A 24,288-nucleotide genomic window follows, 5' to 3' on the forward strand; every position below is an offset into this window, starting at 1 on the left:
ACTCGGTGGTGGCCGACAAACACCACGACCGGACGGAGCTGCCTAATGGAAAGGGCACAGGACTAATCCCAGCTCTGTCACTTGTCTGATGTGTGACCTTGGGCAAGTCACTTAAAGATCACTGGGCCTCAGTATACTTAGCTGAAAAATGGGTATTCAATCCCTGGTTCTTCCTCCCCATTAGACTGTAATGTTGGCCAAATCACTTAACTTCTCTGGGCCTCAGTTACTTCATCCCTAAGAGGAGGATTAAGGCTGCGAGCCCCATGTGGAAAAGGGGCCGTGTCCAACCCGAATATTTTATATCTACCCCAGAGCTTAAAACAGTGCCGGGCACAAAGTAAGCGCTTAAATCCCATAAAAAAGGAAACAGAGGCACAGAGAAGTTATATGACTTTCCCAAGGCCACACAGCAAAGTATGAGGGAGTGTGTTTCCTCCTTACTCCTTCTCAAGTGCGTTCTCAAACTCATGGAGAAGCGGCCTGACCTAGTGGAAAGAGCCCAAGCCTGGGAGTCAGAGGACCTGGGTTCTAATCCTGCCTCTAACAGTTGCTTGTTGTGTGACCTTGGGCAAGTCACTTAACTCCTCTGTGCCTCAGTTACTTTATCTCAAAAATGGAGATTAAGATTGTGAGCCTCACGTGGGAGAGGGACTGCGGCCAACCTGATTTGCTTGTATTCACCCCAGCGCTTAGAACAGCGCCTGGCACATAGTAAGCGCCTAACAGTTATCATCAATCGTATTTATTGAGCGCTTACTATGTGCAGAGCACTGTACTAAGCGCTTGGGAAGTACAAATTGGCAACATATAGAGAGAGTCCCTACCCAACAGTGGGCTCACAGTCTAAAAGTTATCATAATTATTATCATTATTACCGCTATTACTTAGACTGTGATCTCAATGGACTGGAAGATCTTTGTGGGCAGGGAATATCTCTGTTACTTTGTTACCATACACTCTCCCAAGTGATTAATCCAGTACCCTGCACAGAGTTAAGTGCTCAATAAATATGATTTGACTATGTCCAGCCGACTTAACTTGTATCGACCCCAGTGCTTAGTACAGTGTTTGAATCGTCTTCTTTCCGATTCATAGTGACCTTCTGGACATTTCAGCGTTCAGAGCAGTGCTTGGCAGATAATAATAATAATAATGACGGTATTTATTAAGCGCTTACTATGGGCAAAGCACTGTTCTAAGCGCTGGGGAGGTTATACGGTGATCAGGTTGCCCCACGGGGGGGCTCACAGTCTTAATCCCCATTTTACAGATGAGGGAACTGAGGCACAGGGAAGCGAAGTGACGTGCCCAAAGTCACCCAGCTGGCAAGTGGTGGAGGCGGGATTTGAACCCATGACCTCTGACTCCAATCAATCAATCAATCGTATTTATTGAGCGCTTACTGTGTGCAGAGCACTGTACTAAGCGCTTAAAGCCAAAGCCCATGCTCTTTCCACTGAGCCACGCTGCTTCTCTAAGCGCTTAACAAATACCATCGTTATTACAGGCTCTCCAGAACGTACTGTCTTCTGAGTCGTTTTGGTGTGTATATCATCATCATCATCAATCGTATTTACTGAGCGCTTACTATGTGCAGAGCACTGTACTAAGCGCTTGGGAAGTACAAATTGGCAATACATAGAGACAGTCCCTACCCAACAGTGGGCTCACAGTATATCCATAGGGCTTCCTTGGCAAAAAACAAGGAAGTGGTTTCCCATTGCTTTCTCCTGTGCACTAAAAGTGTTTGAATGCCATTAAAAATAAAATAGCACTTGGTACCATGTTTTGTACAGAAGAAGTGCTCAGTAAATAGTACTGAGCGGATATAGGGCCGGACTTCTAGACTGTAAGCCCACTGTTGGGTAGGGACCGTCTCTATACCAATCAATCGTTTTTATTGAGCGCTTACTGTGTGCAGAGCACTGTACTAAGCGCTTGGGAAGTACAAGTTGGCAATGTATAGAGACAGTCCCTACCCAACAGTGGGCTCACAGTCTAAAAGATAATAATAATGGCATTTATTAAGCGCTAAGTGCTTGGGAAGTACAAGTTGGCAACATACAGAGACAGTCCCTACCCAACAGTGGGCTCACAGTCTAAAAGGGATATAATAATAGTAATAATAATAAGGGATAATAATAATAACAATAATGATGGTATTTGTTAAGCGCTTACTATGTGCCAAGCACTGTTCTAAGCACTGAGGGGATTCAGGGTGATCAGGTTGTCCCACGTGGAGCTCACAGTCTTAATCCCCATTTTACAGATGAGGGAACTGAGACCCAGAGAAGTGAAGCGACATAATAATAACAATAATGATGGTATTTGTTAAGCGCTTACTATGTGCCAAGCACTGTTCTAAGCACTGGGGGGATTCAGGGTGATCAGGTTGTCCCACGTGGAGCTCACAGTCTTAATCCCCATTTTACAGATGAGGGAACTGAGACCCAGAGAAGTGAAGCAACATAATAATAATAATAACAATAATTATGGTATTTGTTAAGCGCTTACTATGTGCCAAGCACTGTTCTAAGCACTGGGGGGATTCAGGGTGATCAGGTTGTCCCATGTGGAGCTCAGTCTTAATCCCCATTTTACAGATGAGGGAACTGAGACTCAGGGAAGTGAAGCGACATAATAATAATAATAATGATGATAATGGCATTTATTAAGCGCTTACTATGTGCAAAGCACTGTTCTAAGCGCTGGGGAGGATGCAAGGTGATCAGGTTGGCCCACAGGGGGCTCAAAGTCTTCATCCCCATTTTCCAGATGAGGTAACTGAGACTCAGAGAAGTGAAGCGACATAATAATAATAATAATGATAATGGCATTTATTAAGAGCTTACTATGTGCAAAGCACTGTTCTAAGCACTGGGGAGGTTACAAGGTGATCAGGTTGTCCCATGGGGGGCTCACAGTCTTCATCCCCATTTTCCAGATGAGGTAACAGACTCAGAGAAGTGAAGCGACATAATAATAATAATAATGATAATGGCATTTATTAAGCGCTTACTATGTGCAAAGCACTGTTCTAAGCACTGGGGAGGTTACAAGGTGATCAGGTTGTCCCATGGGGGGCTCACAGTCTTCATCCCCATTTTCCAGATGAGGTAACTGAGACTCAGAGAAGTGAAGCGACATAATAATAATAATAATGATAATGGCATTTATTAAGCGCTTACTATGTGCAAAGCACTGTTCTAAGCACTGGGGAGGTTACAAGGTGATCAGGTTGTCCCATGGGGGGCTCACAGTCTTCATCCCCATTTTCCAGATGAGGTAACTGAGGCCCAGAGCAGTGAAGTGACTTGCCCAAAGTCACACAGCTGACAGTTGGCAGATTTGAACCTCTGACCTCTGACTCCAAAGCCCGGGCTCTTTCCACTGAGCCACGCCGCTTCTCTAGATGTTGCCAACTGGTACTTCCCAAGCGCTATTTATTGAGCACACAGTCAGCGCTCAATAAATACGATTGATTGATTGATTGATCGATTGACTTTACCTTCAAGACGTGCTCGTTGGACGCCCTGTCGTCGGGAGACACGTACAAGCGGATCAAGACGGAGTTGCTGAACTGGCCCCGGAAGGCCGCGAGGGTCTGAAGGAGGCTGAACTTCCTCTCGGACCAGACGCCCTCGGGGCCGACGCGGGACTCCAGGACGGGCCAGCGGAAGGGCGAGTGGCTCAAAATGTGCACGAGAGGCCTGGCGTCCGCCTTCTCAATGGCCCCTGCAAAGGAAAGGAATCAATCATCAATCGCCATCATCATCATCATCATCATCAATCGTATTTAGTGAGCGCTTACTATGTGCAGAGCACCGTACTAAGCGCTTGGGAAATACGAATTGGCAACACCTAGAGACAGTCCCTACCCAACAGTGGGCTCACAGTATAAAAGGGATATGTACAAGTAAAATAAATAAATAAATAAATAGAGTAACAAATATGTACAAACATATCATCATCATCATCATCAATCGTATTTATTGAGCGCTTACTATGTGCAGAGCACTGTATTAAGCGCTTGGGAAGTACAAATTGGCAACATATAGAGACATATATACATACATACAGGTAAACATATATACATATATCGTCAATCGTCAGTCAATCGTCTGAGAAACGACACGGCCCTGGCGGAGAGAGCCTGGGAGCCGGGAGGACCCGGGTTCTGATCCCGCCTCCGCCACTTGCCCGCTGGGTGACCCCGGGCAAGTCGCTCCGCTTCTCTGGGCCTCAGTTATCTCGGCTGTAAACCAATCAATCAATCATATTTATGGAGCGCTTACTGTGTGCATAAGCGCTTGGGAAGTACAAGTTGGCAACAGCAATCGATCAATCAATCAATCGTATTTATTGAGCGCTTACTGTGGGCAGAGCACTGTACTAAGCGCTTGGGAGGTACAAGTTGGCAACATCAATCAATCAATCAATCAATCGTATTTATTGAGCGCTTACTGTGGGCAGAGCACTGTACTAAGCGCTTGGGAAGTACAAGTTGGCAACGTCAATCAATCAATCAATCAATCGCATTTATTGAGTGCTTACTGTGTGCAGAGCACTGTACTGAGTGCTTGGGAAGTACAAGTTGGCAACATATGAAGATGGTCCCTACCCAACAGTGGGCTCACAGTCTAGAAGGGGGAGACAGAGAACAAAACCAAACATACTAACAAAATAAAATAAATAGAATAGATATGTACAAGTAAAATAAATAAATAGAGTAATAAATATGTACAAATATATATATATATATTATATGTTATATATAATATATAATATAATATATATAATATAACACATATAATATATAATATATTATATAATATATAATATATTATATATAATATATTTATATTATATATTATATTATATATTATATTGTATATTATATATATTATATACATATATACAGTTGCTGTGGGGAAGGGAAGGAGATAAAATGGGGGGTGGAGGGGGGGGGAGAGGAAGGAAGGGGCTCAGTCTGGGAAGGCCTCCTGGAGGAGGTGAGCTCTCAGTAGGGCCTTGAAGGGAAGCAGCGTGGCTCAGTGGAAAGAGCACGGGCTTTGGAGTCGGAGGTCACGGGTTCGCATCCCGACTCATCCACATGTCTGCTGTGTGGCCTTGGGCCAGTCACTTCACTTCTCTGAAGCCTCAGTTACCTCATCTGCAAAATGGGGATTAAGATTGTGAGCCCCACGTAGGGCAACTTGATCACCTTGTATCCCCCCCAGCGCTTAGAACAGTGCTCTGCACATAGTAAGCGCTTAACAAATACCATTATTATTATTATTTATTATTAGAAGGGGGAGACAGAGAATAAAACAAAACATATTAACAAAATAAAATAAATAGGATATGTACAAGTAAAATAAATAAATAAATAGAGTAATAAATACGTACAAATATATACATATATACAGGGATGAAGATCAGGAGGCCCTAGACTGTCAGCTCACAACGAGATGCGTCTGTTTAATTGTTCTATTGGACTCTCCCAAGTGCTTAGTAGAGTGCTCTGCACTCAGTAATCAATCAATCAATCGTATTTATTGAGCGCTTACTGTGTGCAGAGCATTGTACTAAGCGCTTGGGAAGTACAAGTTGGCAACATATAGAGACGGTCCCTACCCAACCGTGGGTTCATAGTCTAGAAAGCGCTCAATAAATTCCACTGAGACGGAGTGTGTCCAATCTGATTAGGTTGGATCTACCCCAGCTCTTAGAACAGTGCTTCTAGACTGTGAGCCCACTGTTGGGTAGGGACTGTCTCTATATGTTGCCAACTTGTACTTCCCAAGTGCTTAGTACAGTGCTCTGCACACAGTAAGCGCTCAGTAAATACGACTGATTGATTGATTAACACATAGTAAGCACTTAGCAAACTATCATTAAGTGTGTGTGTATTTAAATGCTAAAGCAGCAGGTAGAGAGGCTGTGGAGGTTTTAGGGTCTGGAGATGAGAAGCAGCGTGGCTCAGTGGAAAGAGCAGGGGCTTTGGAGTCAGAGGTCATGGGTTCAAGTCCCGGCTCCGCCAACTGTCAGCTGTGTGACTTTGGGCAAGTCACTTAATTTCTCTGTGCCTCAGTGACCTCATCTGTAAAATGGGGATTAAGGCTGTGAGCCCCCCGTAGGACAGCCTGATCACCCTGTAACCTCCCCAGCACTTAGAACAGTGCTTTGCACACAGTAAGCGCTTAATAAATGTCATTATTATTATCATCTGAACTAATTCTCTCCTGGTGAATGTTGTAAGCAGACAGGTGGAAAAAATTCTCCTTCAGCTCCTCTGGAGGAGCTATTCTATTCTATTCTATTTCTATTCTATTTATTTTATTTTGTTAATATGTTTTGTTTTGTTCTCTGTCTCCCCCTTCTAGACTGTGAGCCCACTGTTGGGTAGGGACCGTCTCTATATCTGGAGGAGCTATTCTATTCTATTCTATAGCTATTCTATTTATTTTATTTTGTTAATATGTTTTGTTTTGTTCTCTGTCTCCCCCTTCTAGACTGTGAGCCCGCTGTTGGGTAGGGACCGTCTCTAGATGTTGCCAACTTGTACTTCCCAAGTGCTTAGTACAGTGCTCTGCACACAGTAAGCGCTCAATAAATACGATTGATTGATTGACTTTACCTTCAAGATGTGCTCAGTGGACGCTTTGTCGTCGGGAGACACGTACAAGCGGATCAATATTGATTGACTGGAGAAGCACAGCATTTTGAAAAGGCACAGGTTTACTCACTCTCATTCATACAGGACGAATACAGGATCTTGGCCTTCTGTACCGCTTCGCTATCCCGTCTCCGGCTTATCGATTTCTCCAAAAGTGCTGAAAAATGTGCAAAACCAAAGCGATCAGAGTCAAGACTCGGGAGTGACACGGTTACAGATGGTCACCTCAGTTTCACCAAAATGATATGTGACGGTCCTTGAACCCTTTCCCTGGACATACCAATCAATCAATCAATCATATTTATTGAGCACTTACTATGTGCAGAGCACTGTACTAAGCGCTTAACGAAGGTAGCCTATTGGGTAGAGCACAGGCCCGGGAGTCGGAAGGTCATGGGTTCTAATCCTGCCTCTGCCACTTGTCTGCTTTGTGGCCTTGGGCAAGTCACTCCTTTTGGGCCTCAGTTACCTCATCTGAAAAATGGGAATTGAGACTGTGAACGCCATGTGGGACCGGGACTGTGTCCAACCCAATTTGCATGTATGTATGTTTGTACGTATTTATTACTCTATTTATTTATTTTATTTGTACATATTTATTCTATTTATTTTATTTTGTTAATATGTTTTGTTTTATTCTCTGTCTCCCCCTTCTAGACTGTGAGCCCACTGCTGGGCTCTCTCTATATGTTGCCAACTTGTACTTCCCAAGCGCTTAGTACAGTGCTCGGCACACAGCAAGAGCTCAATAAATACAATTGAATGAATGAATGAATGAATGTAGCCACTCCAGGGCTTAGTACACTGCCTAGCACATGGTAAGGGCTTAACAAATGTCATAATTATTATTATTATTGCTATCTGGATATTTACATGTTTTTAGGACTGAACATAAAGAGAACAGTGCAAGACATACGGATCCTCAAAATGATCTTCAAATAGGCATGTGTGTGAACCCTTGATCTACAATAATAATAATAGTTAAAAAAACATAATGGTACTTGTTAAATACTTACAATGTGCCAAGCACTGTTAAAAGCACTGGAGTAGATAAAAATTAATCAGGTTGGACACAGCCCCTGTCCCACATGGGGCTCACAGTCTTAATCCCCAGTTTACAGACGAGGTAACTCAAACACAGGCAAATGAAGTGACTTTCCTAAAGTCACACACCAGACCGGTGGCAGAGGTGGGATTAGAACCCAGGTCCTCCGACTCCCAGGCCCGGGTTCTAGAATAATAATTGTGATATGTGTTAAGCGCTTAGTATGTACCAGGCACTCTACTATGGGCTGGGATAGATACAAGCAAATCAGGTTGGACACAGTCTATGTCCCACGTGGGCTCACAGTCTTAATCCCCATTTTTCAAATGAGGCCCAGGGAAGTGAAATGACTTGCCCAAGGTCATATAGCAGGCATTTGACAGAGCCTAGATTGGAAACCAGGTCCTGTGACTTCCAGTCCTGTGCTCTTTCCATTAGGCCATGCCGCTTTTCCTTATTTCTCCTTACTCATCTGAGGTAACTGCCTTTCCTATTTTTTTCATGAAAATCAAGTTATCCCTCTCCATAATAATGCTTATTAGAGGTCGTGGGTTCAAATTCCAGCTCCGCCACTTGTCAGCTGGGTGACTTTGGGCAAGTCACTTCACTTCTCTGGGCCTCAGTTCCCTCATCTGTAAATGGGGATGAAGACTGGGAGCCCCATGTGGGACAACCTGATCACCTTGTAACCTCCCCGGCACTTAGAACAGTGCTTTGCACATAGTAAGCGCTTAACAAATGCCATTATTATTATTATTATTATTATTATTATTATTATTATTATTTATTTTATTCGTACATATTTATTCTATTTATTTTATTTTGTTAATATGTTTTGTTTTGTTCTCTGTCTCCCCCTTCTAGACTGAGCCCACGGTTGGGTAGGGACCGTCTCTATATGTTGCCAACTTGTACTTCCCAAGTGCTTAGTACAGTGCTCTGCACACAGTAAGCGCTCAATAAATACGATTGAATGAATGAATGAATGAATTTCTCTACATGAAAAAGCCCTAATATGTTTCTGGAAAGACATCTCACTGCGTAAACATGATCCAAAGTGACTGCTTGAGTGCAAATCTTTCCTGGCCAACAAGTTATCAGCCAGTCTACAAATTAAAAAACCTCGATTTTGGCCTGTGAGCTTTCATAGACTACTCTCCTAACAGCTGGCAAGTTACCAGATCATTTCCAAAGCATTTAGCATTCCTGAAAATGCCCCAAGTCAGACTCAGCCGATGTTATATTGGGGGGGGGCAACTGATCTAGATTATTCCAGAGCTCCTCCTCAGCCTGGCGTAGTGGACAGAGCCCGGCCCCGGAACTCAGAAGGTCATGGGTTCGAATCCCAGCTCCACCACTTGTCTGCTGGGTGATCTTTCCTCCCTTCACGGCCCTACTGAGAGCTCACCTCCTCCAGGAGGCCTTCCCACACTGAGCCCCTTCCTTCCTCCCCACCTCGTCCCCCTCTCCAACCCCCCATCTTACCTCCTTCCCTTCCCCACAGCACATGTATATATGTTTGTACATTTTTATTACTCTATTTATTTATTTATTTATTTTACTTGTACATATCTATTCTATTTATTTTATTTTGTTAGTATGTTTGGTTTTGTTTTCTGTCTCCCCCTTTTAGACTGTGAACCCACTGTTGGGCAGGGACTGTCTCTATATGCTGCCAATTTGTACTTCCCAAGCGCTTAGTACAGTGCTCTGCACATAGTAAGCGCTCAATAAATACGATTGATGATGATGATGATGATCTTGGGCAAGTCGCTTCACTCCTCTGGGCCTTGGTTACCTCCTCCGGAAAATAGGGGTTGAGACTATGAGCCTACGTGGGATAGGGACTGTGTGCAAACCACTTTGCTTGTATCCACGCCAGCACTTAGTACAGTGCCTGGCACATAGTAAGAGCTTAACAAATACCGTAATCATTATTATTATTACTGCTGTCATCACTAACTCAACGATGATCTCAAGGTAGCCAAGAAAGGAAAAGAGAAATGAAAACATGCTAAACAAAGCCTTTCAAAAACAACATCGGGACGAGAAAGTTCTCCTGAGCACAGAAACCAGACATAAATCATCTTTGGGGCTTGGGTGGATTTTAAAGGACTCATTTCTTATGCCCCACTGGATAAATTCTATTATAATTCAGCCACAAGAAGGCTTCTGCCAACATAGTAATTATAGGGATGGAGTAAAATCAAAGATCCCTTTGAAGCATGATTCCTGACTGCTGTTAAATCTCCATGGTCAGATTCAGCATAAGAACACTCGCGGGGTAGAGTGGAGGGTTTTTTTCCCATTATTATGATTATTATTAATCGTAATCATTATTACGATTGATTGATTGATTGATATGATGATAATATCATCATCATCATCAATCGTATTTATTGAGTGCTTACTATGTGCAGAGCACTGTACTAAACGCTTGGGAAGTACAAATTGTCAACATCTGGAGACAGTCCCTACCCAACAGTGGGCTCACAGTCTAAAAGGGGGAGACAGAGAACAAAACCAAACATACTAACAAAATAAAATAAATCTAACATAAAAATATCTAACATATTCTAAGAAAACACGGGCCTTGGAGTCAGAAGGACCTGTGTTCTAATGCTGGCTCCGCCACTTGGCTGTGTGTCTTTGGGCAAGTCACTTCACTTCTCTGTGCCTCAGTTCCCTCCTCTGTAAAATGGGGATTAAAACCGAGCCCCACGTGGGACAGGGACCGTGTCCATCCCAATTATCTTATATCTACTCCAGTGCTCAGTTCAGTGCCTGGCACACAGTAAGTGCTTGACAAATACCACAAATATTATTATTATAATTCCAGCTCCATCACCTTTTTTTTTTTGGCACTCGTTAAGCACTTACTACGTGCCAGGCACCGAACTGAGCGCTGGAGCAGATACATGCTAAACAGATTGGACATAGTCCATGCCCCACATGGGGCTCACAATCTCAATCCCCATATTACAGATGAGGCAACTGAGACACAGAGAAATGAAGTGAGTTGCCCAAGGTCACATAGCGGACAAGCGGTAGAGCCGGGATTAGAACCATGGCCGTGACCTTCTGGTTCTTTGCTGCTCCTTTTGCCGTCCTCGCAAACCAGAACTAATTTGGGGGCTTGGGGAGCCCCCCTTGATGACATTTTGTCTATGTCCTCCTTCCTTTCGTAACATTCTCTACTCTCCAAAATGGATTTCCGACCCCTCTGTAAGCGGTCGCGACTGAGGTATGGTGAGGTGACTCACCGTTCCAGAAAAAGTGTTTCCAGGAAAGATGGGACGGACGCACTATTTCTGTTTTCTCATAATCACCATTCTTTGTCACCCCTGACTGCAGATCTTCCTGTTTTCTTGCTGAGTTGCTTATTAAGACAGGCCAAATCCCACGTCAGTTCACGCTCGAGAGAAAGAACTTCTCCTCTGACACAGTCCACATTGGGATAGTCCGGTTAATAATAATAATAACAACTGCAATAATAACTGTGGTATTTGTTAAGCGCTTACTATTTACTATTTACTACTTACAGGCACTGTACAAATACTTGTTTAGCCCTTACTATGTGCCAAGCACCGTTCTAAGCACTGGGGTAGATACAAGTGAATCAGGTTGGACACAGTCCCTGTCATGGGGCTCATAATCTAAATAGTAGGAGACTGGGTATTGAATCGCCTTTTAACCGATGAGATCAATCAATCAATCAATCAATCATATTTATTGAGCGCTTACTGTGTGCAGAGCACTGTACTAAGCGCTTGGGAAGTACAAGTTGGCAACTTATAGAGACAGTCCCTACCCAACAGTGGGCTCACAGTCTAGAAGGGGGAGGCAGAGAACAAAACCAAACATACTAACAATATAAAATAAATAGATTAACAGATGAGATGAGGCACAGTGAAGTTAAGTGACTTGCTTAAGGTCACACAGCTGACAGAGGGCAGAGAGGAGTCTTCACCAGCAATAAATTCTGGACCTATTTTCCTTCTCCAGAGAGCGCGACAGCAACTAGCTCAACAGAGAAGCAGCTGTGGCCTAATGGATACAGCCCAGGCCTGGGAGCCAGAGGATCTGGGTTCAAATCCCAGCTCCGCCACTTGTCTCCTGCGTGACCTTGGGCACGTAACTCCACTTCTGGGTGCCTCAGTTACCACATCTGTAAAATGGGGATTCAACGCCTGTGCTCAATAAAACGATTCAGGTATTTGTGAAGTGCTTACTGTGTGCTAGTAGTTAAATACCACAAACTACTACTATTTATTACTTGTCATCACCCCTGTCTGCCACTTATTCTCCTTATTGCCCCAATCAGTTGTATTTACTGAGCGCTTACTGTGTGCCGAGCACCGTACGAGACACTTGGGAGAGTACAATATATCGATAAAACAGGCACATTCCCTGCCTGCAATGGGCAAATTAGGAAGGTTTTAATCTTCTCCGCTCCGACACGGCTACTCTCCATAACAGAATTCTTGGCAATGCAACTGAAAGGACAATCAGTAATAATAATAATAATAGGAGAAGCAGCGTTGCTCAGTGGAAAGAGCTCGGGCTTTGGAGTCAGAGGTCACGGGCTTGAATCCCAGCTCCGCCACATGTCTGCTGTGTGACCTTGGGCAAGTCACAACTTCTCTGAGCTTCAGTTAACTCAATCAATCGTATTTATTGAGCGCTTACTATGTGCAGAGCACTGTAATCAGCGCTTGGGAAGTACAAATTGGCAACATATAGAGACAGTCCCTACCCAACAGTGGGCTCACAGTTTCTAAAAGGGGGAGACAGAGAACAAAACCAAACATACTAACAAAATAAAATAAATAGAATAGATATGTACAAGTAAAATAAACAGAGTAATAAATATGTACAAACATATATACATATACACAGGTGCTGTGGGGAAGGGAAGGAGGTAAGATGGGGGGGACGGAGAGGGGGACGAGGGGGAGAGGAAGGAAGGGGCTCAGTCCAATTTACAGACTTAACTCATCTGTAAAATGGGGATGACGACTGTGAGCCCCACGTGGGACAACCTGATCACCTTGTATTCCCCCCCAGCGCTTAGAACGGTGCTTTGCACATAGTAAGCACTTAATAAATGCTATCATTATTATTATTAATATTATTAAGAAGAATGAAGGTATTTGTTAAGCGCTTACTATGTGTCAAGCACTGTTCTAAATGCTGGGGTCTTGTTTTGTCTTATGCTGGTGGGTCGTCTCCGACCCATAGCGACTCCACGGACACATCTCTCCCAAAACGCCCCACCTCCATCGGCGATCGTTCTGGTAGTGAATCCGTGGAATTTTCTCGGTAAAAATCCAGACGTGGTTTTCCACTGCCTTTCTCTGCGCAGGCAGTTTGAGGTTCCTCCCTCGACTCTCTTCCCCACCACTGCTGCCCAGCTCGGGTGAGTTTTGCCTTGTAGCAGATTACCTTCCACTCGCTAGGAAGTTAGGAGTGGAATGGACAGGCCTCTGCTTGACTCTCCCTCCCGTAGCCGAGACTGGCAGAGTACGGAAAACTCTCCAGGTGCCATCCTGGCATCTTGAAAATGGGGATCAAGAGTGTGAGCCCCACGTGGGACAGGGACAGTGTCTAACCTGTTTAACTTGTATGTACCCCAGTGCTAAGAATGGTGCTTGGCACATAGTAAGTGCTTAACAGATACCATCATTGATGATGACGGCATTTGTTAAGCGCTTACTATGTTCAAAGCACTGTTCTAAGCGCTGGGGAGGATACAAGGTGATCAGGTTGTCCCACGTGGGGCTCACAGTCTTCAACCCCGTTTTACAGATGAGGTAACTGAGGCGCAGAGAAGTGAAGTGACTGGCCCAAAGTCACACAGCTGACAATTGGCGGAGCAGGGATTTGAACCCCTGACCACTGACTCCAAAGCCCGGGCTCTTTCCACTGAGCCACGCTGCTTCTCTAATACCATCTAATTCTCTTCGCCAATACCATCATTATTATTAACAAGTATCATAATCATTATTATTGTTATTATTAATAATAACAATAATAATGATGGCATTTGTTAAGCGCTTACTGTGTGCAAAACACTGTTCTAAGCACTGGGGAGGATACAAGGTGATCAGATTGTCCCACGTGGGGCTCAAAGTCTTCATCCCCATTTTACAGATGAGGTAACTGAGGCGCAGAGAAGTGAAGTGACTTGCCCGAAGTCACACAGCTGACAATTGGCGGAGCTGGGATTTGAACCCCTGACCACTGACTCCAAAGCCAGGGCTCTTTCCACTGAGCCACGCTGCTTCTCTAGTACCATCTAATTCTCTTCTCTAATACCATCATTATTATTAACAAGTATCATAATCATCATTATCGTTATTATTACTAATAATAATAATACAAAGCAGGCACTGGATCAATCCCATTGCAGAACAGCAAGGATTGGAATCACCTTTCCCACTCACCCTTCAACCGGAGGTCGACATGGTGACGTAGCCACGGGTAGACTCCGTAGCTGGGCATATCTTCCGGGATGGGATTGGCATTAATCCAGCCTTCGCAAGCAAACCGGAAGAAATTTTCACACGGGTCCACGGATTGGTTGATTTTGCTCAAAATCGAGGCCGCTGTTTCAAAGAAACAAAGGTAACATTGACTTCTAGTACCCCGAAGTTAGTACAGTGCTCTGCACATAGTAAGCGCTCAATAAATACGATTGATGATGATGTAAACCCATCAGCTGGGTCTGCTCCGTGCATATTCCATATGTTTATTCAATTGTACATTTAATGATGGATTGATTCATTCGAATCATCCTTTCTGAGCGTTGGATTCAATCGATCAATAGTATTTACTTTCATTCAATCGTATTTATTGAGCGCTTCCTGTGTGCGGAGCACTGTACTTAGCACTAAGGAGAGGACAATCTGACAATAAATAGACACATTCCCTGTCCACAACAAGCTTAGAATCTAGAGGGGGAGACAGATATTAATATAAAAAAATGGCAGATATGAACGTAAGTGCTATTGGGCTGGGCCGGGGGGATGGATGAAGGGGGAAAATCAGGGTGATACAATAGGGAGAGGGAGAAGAGGAAAGGAGGGCTTAGTCAGGGAATAATAATAATAATAATTATGTTGGTATTTGTTAAGCGCTTACTATGGGCAAAGCACTGTTCTAAGCGCTGGGGGGAACTCAAGGAGATAAGGTTGTCCCATGTGGGGCTCACAGTCTTAATCCCCATTTTACAGATGAGGGAACTGAGGCACAGAGGAGTGAAGTGACTTGCCCAAGGTCACACAGCAGACATGTGGGGGAGGCGGCATTCGAACCCACGACCTCTGACTCCCAAGCCCGCGCTCTTTCCACCGAGCCACGCTGCTTAAAAGAAACGCGACTCGGGTGGGACTCGAACCCACAACCTTTGAATTGCCTCCTCTGCACTAGGAGTCCAATGCACTATCCATTGCGCCACAGAGCCAGGGAAGGCCTCTTGGAGAAGATGTGCCTTCATTAAGGTTTTGAAGGGGAAGAGAGTCATTGTTATTGCGCTCTAACTGTGGTCAGAGCACTGTAGTAAGCACTTGGGAGAGTCATCATCATCATCAATCGTCAATCGTATTTATTGAGCGCTTACTATGTGCAGAGCACTGTACTAAGCGCTTGGGAAATACAAATTGGCAACACATAGAGACAGTCCCTACCCAACAGTGGGCTCACAGTATAAAAGGGATATGGAGTCCAGTACAACTGATTTTGCAGGTACATTCCCTGCCTACCGGGAGCTTACAGTTTTAGAGAGGAAGACAGACCTTTAACTAATTTATGAATATGGGCAGAAGGCCTATGAAGTTGAGGGAGGAGTGAATGGCAAGTGCTCAAAGAGTTCAGATCGAAGAGCACAGGAGATGCAGAAGAGAGAGGGAATAGCAGAAATTCATTCAACCACCTTTAATGAGGGCTTACTGAGTGCAGAGCCCTTTACTAAGCGCTGAGGAGAGGACAATACAACAATAAAGAGACACATTCCCTGCCCTCAACGAGCTTACAGTCAATCAATCAATCAATCAATCGTATTTATTGAGCGCTTACTGTGTGCAGAGCACTGTACTAAGCGCTTGGGAAGTCCAAGTTGGCAACATCTAGAGACAGTCCCTACCCAACAGCGGGATCACAGTCTAAAAGGGGGAGACGGAGAACAAAACCAAACATACTAACAAAATAAAATAAATAGAATAGATACGTACAAGTAAAATTAATAAATATGTACAGACATCTATACATATATACAGGTGCTGTGGGGAAGGGAAGGAAGGGGCTCAGTCTGGGAATCAATCAATCAACCGTATTTATTGAGCGCTTACTGTGTGCAGAGCACTGTACTAAGCACTTGGGAAGTCCAAGTTGGCAACATCTAGAGACGGTCCAGGATCCACCGGGCAGCTTGGGGGTCTCGGCCCCCCGTCCCCCTTCCCGTGAGGGCTCAGATGAGGGAGACCTCTTGGAGATGGGATTGTAATAAAGCTGTGAGCGTGGTGAGGGGCGTTCTGTTGGATATGAAGGGGGAAGGGGCTTCCATCAGCAGAGAGGTACAGGAGGCAAGAGGGGAGGAGAGTAGATCGGCATGGGAGGAGTGAAGTGTGCGGTCATAGAAAATCAGGGAGGGAAGTTAGGAGGGAGCGAGCCGATTGAATGCCGAATGCTTTAAAGGCATTTCTACTTGATGTAGAGGTGGATGTTGGGTAGGGACTGTCTCTATATGTTGCCAATTTGTACTTCCCAAGCGCTTAGTACAGTGCTCTGCACATAGTAAGCGTTCAATAAATACGATTGATGATGATAGGCAGCCGCTGGGGGTTCTTGAGGAGTGGAGAGACATGGATTGAACTTTTTTCTAGAAAAACGACTTGGGCAGCAGAGTGAAGTACGGGCTGGAGTGGGGAAAGACAGGAAGTCAGCCAAGAGACTGATGCCTCTTTACTTGTTTTTTTTTTATTTGTTAAGCGCTTACTATGTGCCAAGCACTGTTCTAAGCGCTGGGGAGGTTACAAGGTGATCAGGTTGCCCCACTGGGGGCTCACAGTTTTAATCCCCATTTTACAGATGAGGGAACTGAGGCTCAGAGAAGTAAAGTGACTTGCCCAAGGTTACACAGCTGACAGTTGGCGGAGCTGGGATTTGAACCCATGACCTCTGACTCCAAAGCCCGGGCTCTTTCCACTGAGCCATGCTTGTTTTGATGTGTGTAGAACTATAATTCTATTTAGTTATATTGCGGCCTGTTTACTTGTTTTGATGTCTGACTCCCCCCTTCTAGGCTGTGAGCCCAGTGTGGGCAGGGATTGTCTCTCTTTATTGCTGAGTTATATATATATATATATATAACATTATATATATATATATATATATATATAACATATATATGTTATGTTATATATGTTATGTTATATGTTATGTTATATGTTATGTTCTATGTTATGTTATATATGTTATGTTATATATGTTATGTTATATATATATTATATATATATATAATGGCATTTATTAAGCGCTTACTATGTGCAAAGCACTGTTCTAAGCACTGGGGAGGTTACAAGGTGATCAGGTTGTCCCATGGGGGGCTCACAGTCTTAATCCCTATTTTACAGATGAGGGAACTGAGGCCCAGAGAAGTGAAGTGACTTGCCCAAAGTCACCCAGCTGACAAGTGGCGGAGCCGGGATTTGAACCCATGACCTCTGACTCCAAAGCCCGGGCTCTTTCCACTGAGCCACGCTGCTTCTCTTGTATTTCCAAGTGCTTAATACAGTGCTCTGTACACAGTAAGCGCTCAATAAATATGATTGGATGAATTAGTCAAGGCGGGATATGGTAAGAGCATGGATTGGCCTAATAGCGGTTTAACAATTTTGTGGAGGGAGAATCAACAGGATTTGGTGACAGATGGGATATGTGGGTTTAATGAGAATGCCAAAATTATGGGCTTGTGAGACAAGGAGGATAATTATAGTAATAATAGGGGTATTTGCTAGGCATTTACTAGGCACTGTTCTAAGCGCTGGGGTAGATATAAGCTAGTCAGGTTAGACACAGTCCCTGTCCCACATGGGGCTCACAGCTTTAATCCCCATTTTACAAATGAGGGAACGGAGGCACAGAGAAGTGAAGTGACTTGCCGAAGGACACACAGCGACGGGGTGGAGCTGGTAGTAGAATGCAGCCCTTTCTGTCTCACAGGCTTGGGCTCTAGTCACTAGGCCCCGCTGCTTCTGAATAGTGGTGTTTTGTACACTTTTGAGGAAAACAAGGGGAAGGAAAGGGTTTGACTAGGAAAAAGAGGTGCTCTGTTGGACAGGTTAAGCTTGAGATATTGGCGAGACATCCAAGTAGAGATTCATTCGTTCGATCATATTTGTTGAGCACTTATTATGTGCAGGCCACTGAACTAAGCACTTGGGAGAGTACAATACAACAATAAACAGACACATTACCTGCCCACTATGAGTCTAGAGTGTGTGGGGGGAGACAGACGTTAATATAAATAAATACATTACATATATTATAAATAAGAGATGTCCCGAAGGTAGGAAGAAGCACAAGATGGCAGAGAGATGGTCAGGGATGGAGAGGTAGATTTGGAGGGGCTGTAAAGTGCTAAGTAGTGCTCTGCACACAGTAGGTGCTCAATAAATAGGATTGAGTGAATGATTCATCCACACAGAGAATCACCAGCGAAGCCAGGAAGGGAAAGGGACTTACCGGCTTCAATGCAGTCTGAGGTCAGGCAGTATTCTGGCTTAGCTTGAAGGTTCAGATAGCCTTGGCTCACTGGGAAACACAACAATAAAATTAGTGATAAACTCCCAAATGAACACATCATTCAGATTTGAGTAGGCCTGGGGGTCAGAAGGTCATGGGTTCTAATTCCGGCTCTACTACATCTCTGCTGTGTGACCTTAGGCAAGCACTTTGTTTCGCTGGGCCTCAGTTACCTCACCTGGAAAATGGGGATTAAGAGCGTGAGCCCCATTTGGGACAGCGACTAGGTCCAACCTGATTTGCTTCTATCCACCTCAGTGGAAACGTTGCCTTGTACTTAGTAAGCACTCAACAAACACTCAAGCACTGTACTAAGCACTAGTTTCTATATAAATTGATCAGGTTGGACACAGTCCCTGTCTCACAGATTTAATCCCCATTTTACAGATGGGTTCACGGAAGCATAGAGGAAGTGAAGTGATTTACCCAAGGGCATACAGCACACAAGTGGCAAAGCCGGGATTAGAATCTGGGTCCTTCTGATTCCCAGGCCAGGGTGGTAGCCACATAGGTCTTGCTGCTTCTCTATTGCTGCTAGAGCTCACCTCCTCCAGGAGGCCTTCCCAGACTGAGCCCCTTCCTCCCTCTCCCCCTCACCCCCTCTCCATCCCCTCCATCTTACCTCCTTCCCTTCCCCACAGCACCTGTGTATATGTATATATGTTTGTGCATAGTTGTTACTCTATTTGTTTATTTGTTTATTTCACTTGTACATATCTATTCTATTTATTTTATTTTGTTGGTGTGTTTGGTTTTGTTCTCTGTCTCCCCCTTCTAGACTGTGAGCCCGCTGTTGGGTAGGGACTGTCTCTATGTGTTGCCGACTTGTACTTCCCAAGTGCTTAGTACAGTGCTCTACACATAGTAAGCGCTCAATAAATATGATTGATTGATTGATTGATTGCTAGAGGAATGAATTCAGTGCGATTCTTCTGCTCGGGAGTCAGCGTTTGGGGTAGGGTTAATCTCCATCTCGGATCTGAATCCCAGTGAGTGGACACTCCTTGTACGTTTGGGCTTGTCCGTCTTTGTGTTTTCTTTTCCCAAGTGTTTTCAGTCCACTGCATCCAGTGGGCGTCCAATCAGTCAATCACTCATATTTACTGAGTACTTACCGTGTGCAGTGCACTATACTAAGCATTCAATCCCCTTGCCCCCTCCTACTTCAACTTGCTACTCTCCTATTACAACCCAACCCGCACACTTTGTTCCTCTAATCCTAATCTTCACACTGTACCTCATTCTCATCTATTTTACCGCTGACCTCTCGCCCACATCCTGTCTCTGGCCTGGTACGCCCTCCCTCCTCGTATCTGATGGACAATTTCTCTCCCCTACTTCAAAGCCTTACTGAAGGCCCACCTCTTCCAAGAGGTCTTCCCTGACTAAGCCCTCCTCTCCTCTTAAATGTTATAACAATTTAACAGACACATTCCCAATCGCTTAACTTCCCAGTTTTCTCCTCTGTCATTTGGGGATAAGGTGCCTACACTCCCTCCCTCTTTGAATGGGAATCCCGTGAGCATCAAAAATGGGGATTCAAAACCTGTTCTCTCCCCAACCCTTTAGACAGTGAGCCCCATGTGGGATAGGGACTGTGTCCTACCATTCATTCACTAATTCAATCATATTTATTGAGTGTTTACTGTGTGCAAAACATACGGAGAGACAATATACAGTCTATTCCTTTAGGCTACAAGCTCCTTGTGGGCAGGGAACATGTCTACTATTACAATGTACTCTTCCAAGCCCTTGGTACAGTACTCTGCAAACAGTAAGCCCTCAATAAATATGACTGATTGAGAAAGACTTTTAATGGCACTTTTACCAAATCACTGCCTCTTATCAAAGAAAAAAGTAAGCACCTTTTCTAAGTAGTCTGACACCAACAAAATGAATACAGATTTCTGCATGCTATATTTTTTTGCCAAGGAATCCTCTTGGACTAAGAAAGTCTTAAATGCATATTAAATTTTCAAATCTAGACAAAACCTTGCAAAAGGATATGCTATGAAATGGAATATTCCATGCCTTCTGAGGGAAAGTTAGTGAATTACGGCATTTTAAAGTTCAGCATTACATCAATTTTGGAATGCTCTTTGGAAACACTTAGTTTTCATCTAAAGGTAAAAATAAAGGACCTCAAGTGGTATAATCCCTCTAGCCATTTCCAGACCCATCGTGAGCATTTCGGCTTATGTATTAGAGAAGCAGCGTTGTCTGGTGGAAAGAACACAGGTTTGGGAGTCAGAGGACCTGAGTTCTAATTCCAGCTCCACCACTTGTCTGCTGTGTGACCTTGGACAAGTCACTTCACTTCTCTGTGGCTCAGAGTTCCCTCATCTACAAAATGGGGATTAAATCCCACTCCCTTAGACTGTGAAACTCACTTGCGAAATGGACTGTATCCAACCTCATTACCTTGTATCTACCCCAGTGCTTAGACCAGGGTTTGACACATAGTAAGTAATAATAAGAATTATAGTATTTGTTAAGCGCCTAGTATGTGCCAGGCACTGTACTAACCGCTGGGGTGGATACAAGCAAATCAGGTTGGACACAGTCCCTGTCCCACATAGGGCTCACAGTCTTAATCCCCATTTTACAGATGAGGTCACTAAGGCCCAAGTACCGTAATTATTATTTTGTTATTCAATTACTTGTTCAATTCCTCCGATTCTTTACTTGTAGATGCCTGCCTTACTCCCCCAATGGAATGTAAGTTGCTTGTGGGTGGGGAATGTGTTACTTTTCTATTTACAGGCTAAACACTTAGTCAGTACTTGGACGGAGTCGGCACTCAGTAAAAATAATCATTGTTACTACAAACTGTAACAAAAACCTTCATCTCATCCCCCCCTCAGACTGTAAGCTTGTTACAGGCAGAGAATGTGTCTGTTTATTGTTCATTTGTTCTCTCCCAAGTGCTTAGTACAGTGCTCTGCACACAGTAAGACACTCAGTAAATACAATTGAATGAATGCCATCCTATCTTTTAAAGCAGTTCGCCCAAATCAGCTTCATTATCCTAGCTTTTCGAAAAGTCTTCACTTAAATTTTCCACAAAGCAGTACCCAAGAACATCCGATGGAGAGAAAAGAGAGCACCTTTCAGATCAGTCGCTCAGCGCTACCAAGTCCAAATCCCATCCGACCCCCACTCTTCTGGGAGAGGGAATTTGGGTTCATTTTCACACTGGACAGAGCCCATAAAGGTCTCTACAAAATTGTTGCCTTAAGCGATTTTTCTTTTGTTTTGTTTGCTGTAAAGATACTTCACCCAATTTTGTTTTGACATTTAAGAAGCTTCAAGATTCCAGACCAGCCAGGTGCTCCCAGCGGGATGAGGCTCACAAACCAAAACCACTCTGTTGCCTCATTCCGCTCCCATTTAGCTCATCACTTACCCAGGAAGAGGAGCGTCCCGAGTACAGCCGTGCAGCCTATGAATACCACCAAGGCAGCCCGCGTGGCTTTGCCGGATTTCTTCCCCTTGCCCAGATTGGCCTTCTGGACTACCTCTGCTTCCATGAGAAAGCCTTCTGGAGGGGCGTTTCTGGATGATGCTATGTGGAGACCGGCTTCTGGAAATCAGCTTCTAGAGGGTGGCTTTAGAGAGGGGACCTTTTTTGAGGGGCGCCTTTTCTAGAAAAAGGGCATTTCTAGAAAGCCACTTCTCGAGACGCACTTCTGAAGAGAGGCTTCTAGAGGACACTTCCAGAAGACCCCTTGACGTGTCGTCCCAATGGCTTAACAACGAGCCGCATCCACGAATCCTCTTCCCGCTCTCCTTCCTCCGTGACAACGGAGATCCTAGCGTGAAGCCTCCCCCTATCCAGCGATGATTTTCGTAATAATCTTCCAGGGTTTCTCAGAAATTCCTCCAAAGACAGCTTATGATACCTACAGTTCTTCCGGTCTGCAAAGTCTCTTAGGCAGCAATGGATTTTCAGCTCCCTTTATGAGGCGGCTCAAGGGTGTCCGTATTTGACAATATCGCCAAACAGATGTTTTCGCTATTTAAATGTATAGTCGCTTAGGGAGAACAAAAAAAGCCTCCTGCTTATCAAATCTGGACTCCTAACAAGTTCTTAAAGCACTCCAAGCCAGTGGCCAAAATCTCTTACACCTTCTTGGGAACTTCAGCGCTAACACCACACCTCTTCTGCAATCCTTCAGCTCCTCTGATTTTTGTCTTCCACAAAGAGCTTATCTTCTCTGCCTGCAATTCCCTTTTTAAAGCGTCCAGAGGGTTCTCGGGAGACCCCGGAGAACTTTATTTTGGGAACTTTGTGTATGATAGCTTGTGCCAAAAATTGAAGTCGGGCTCAAGTGCAGTGCAAAGTAGTAATTAAGACATCCTACAGAGGATGGAGTTTTGGGCTTTTTATTTTAGAAAATACACTCACACACTCACACACACACACATCCTTCCCACTGCACTGTGAATCTTGAAAAGGTTTCGGCTGAATGAGTTTAGCACTTTAGAGACTATGGGGGATACAGTTAAGTTTCCTTTAAGGCTTTACAGCAGAAAAATGAGCCCTGTGTTTTTCCAGACTCTCAGCTGATCAACGTTATTTTCAATCCATCAGTCAATCGATATCATTGATTGAACACTGATTGCGCAGAGGATGGAACACTGTACCAAGCACTTAGGGATAAACTACTCTCTCTCCCAGACAGGGATGTGTCTGATCTAAGGGTGAATCTCCCCAAGAATTTAGCACAGTGCTTGGAATTTAGTAAGGATTTATTATTTATGGTATTTGTTAAGCGCTACTATGTGGCAGGCATTATACTAAGCTCTGGGGTAGATACAAGTGAATCAGGTCGGACACAGACCATGTCCCACATGGAGCTCACAGTCTTAATCCCCATTTTACAGATGAGGGAATTCATTCAATTGTATTTATTGAGCGCTTACTGTGTGCAGAGCACTGTACTAAGCGCTTGGGAAGTACAAGTTGGCCACATATAGAGACGGTTCCTACCCAACAGTGGGCTCACAGTCTAGAAGGGGGGAGAAAGAGAACAAAACAAAACATATTAACAGAATAAAATAAATAGAATAAATATGTACAAGTAAAATAAATTAATCAATAGCCTTTATTGAGCGCTTACTATGTGCAGAGCACTGTTCTAAGTGTGGCTCAGTGAAAGATCACAGGCTTTGGAGTCAGAGGTCTTGGGTTCAAATCCTGGCTCCGCAAATAGTCAGCTGTGTGACTTTGAGCATGTCACAACTTCTCTGTGCCTCAGTTACCTCATCTGTAAAATGGGGATTAAGACTGTGAGCCCCCCGTGGCACAATCTGATCACTTTGTAACCTCCCCAGCGCTTAGAACAGTGCTTTGCACATATTAAGCGCTTAATAAATGCCATCATTATTATTACTATTATTACAATACAAGAGAATAAGTAGATACGTCCCCTGACTATGAGTTCAGTCTAGAGGGAATTGATGCAAAAATATGTGAAGTGACTTGCCCAAGGTTACACAACAGACAAGTGGTGGCATAGGAATTAGAATCCAGGTCCTTCAGACTCCCAGGCATGCTGCTTCCCACATAGCTAATCACAGATGGTTATTATTATTATTATTATTATTATTACTATTATTAAGCGTATGGGTCCTTCAAAACAGTGGAAAATTGAACCAAATCTATTGAAGTTACTAAACAGAAAAGCTGAAAATGATCAACTGGAAAACCAACACTCCTTTGTAGAGCATGTATACACCAGCCAATTCCCTATTT

General features: G+C 44.1%; 1 protein-coding gene and 1 non-coding gene across 2 annotated transcripts in view; both read right to left on the bottom strand.

Moving 5' to 3' along the window:
• The window catches only part of PHEX (phosphate regulating endopeptidase homolog X-linked), an 82,231-nt gene extending 60,171 nt beyond the window's left edge, over positions 1–22,060 (bottom strand). Inside the window, exons 1-5 of the mRNA XM_038757279.1 lie at positions 21,937–22,060; positions 18,471–18,539; positions 14,174–14,335; positions 6,753–6,839; positions 3,512–3,738 (exon numbers count right to left, since the gene is read on the bottom strand). Coding sequence (XP_038613207.1) covers positions 3,512–3,738; positions 6,753–6,839; positions 14,174–14,335; positions 18,471–18,539; positions 21,937–22,060 — 669 coding nt within the window. The remainder of the gene's footprint in view (positions 1–3,511; positions 3,739–6,752; positions 6,840–14,173; positions 14,336–18,470; positions 18,540–21,936) is intronic.
• Positions 15,106–15,192, bottom strand: TRNAR-CCU. The gene is given in 2 exon segments: positions 15,106–15,141; positions 15,156–15,192. It is a non-coding gene; the product is annotated as a tRNA-Arg (tRNA).
• Positions 22,061–24,288: the final 2,228 nt, after the last annotated feature.

This window comes from Tachyglossus aculeatus, chromosome 15, assembly GCF_015852505.1.
Source record: "Tachyglossus aculeatus isolate mTacAcu1 chromosome 15, mTacAcu1.pri, whole genome shotgun sequence".
Taxonomy (NCBI): domain Eukaryota; kingdom Metazoa; phylum Chordata; class Mammalia; order Monotremata; family Tachyglossidae; genus Tachyglossus; species Tachyglossus aculeatus.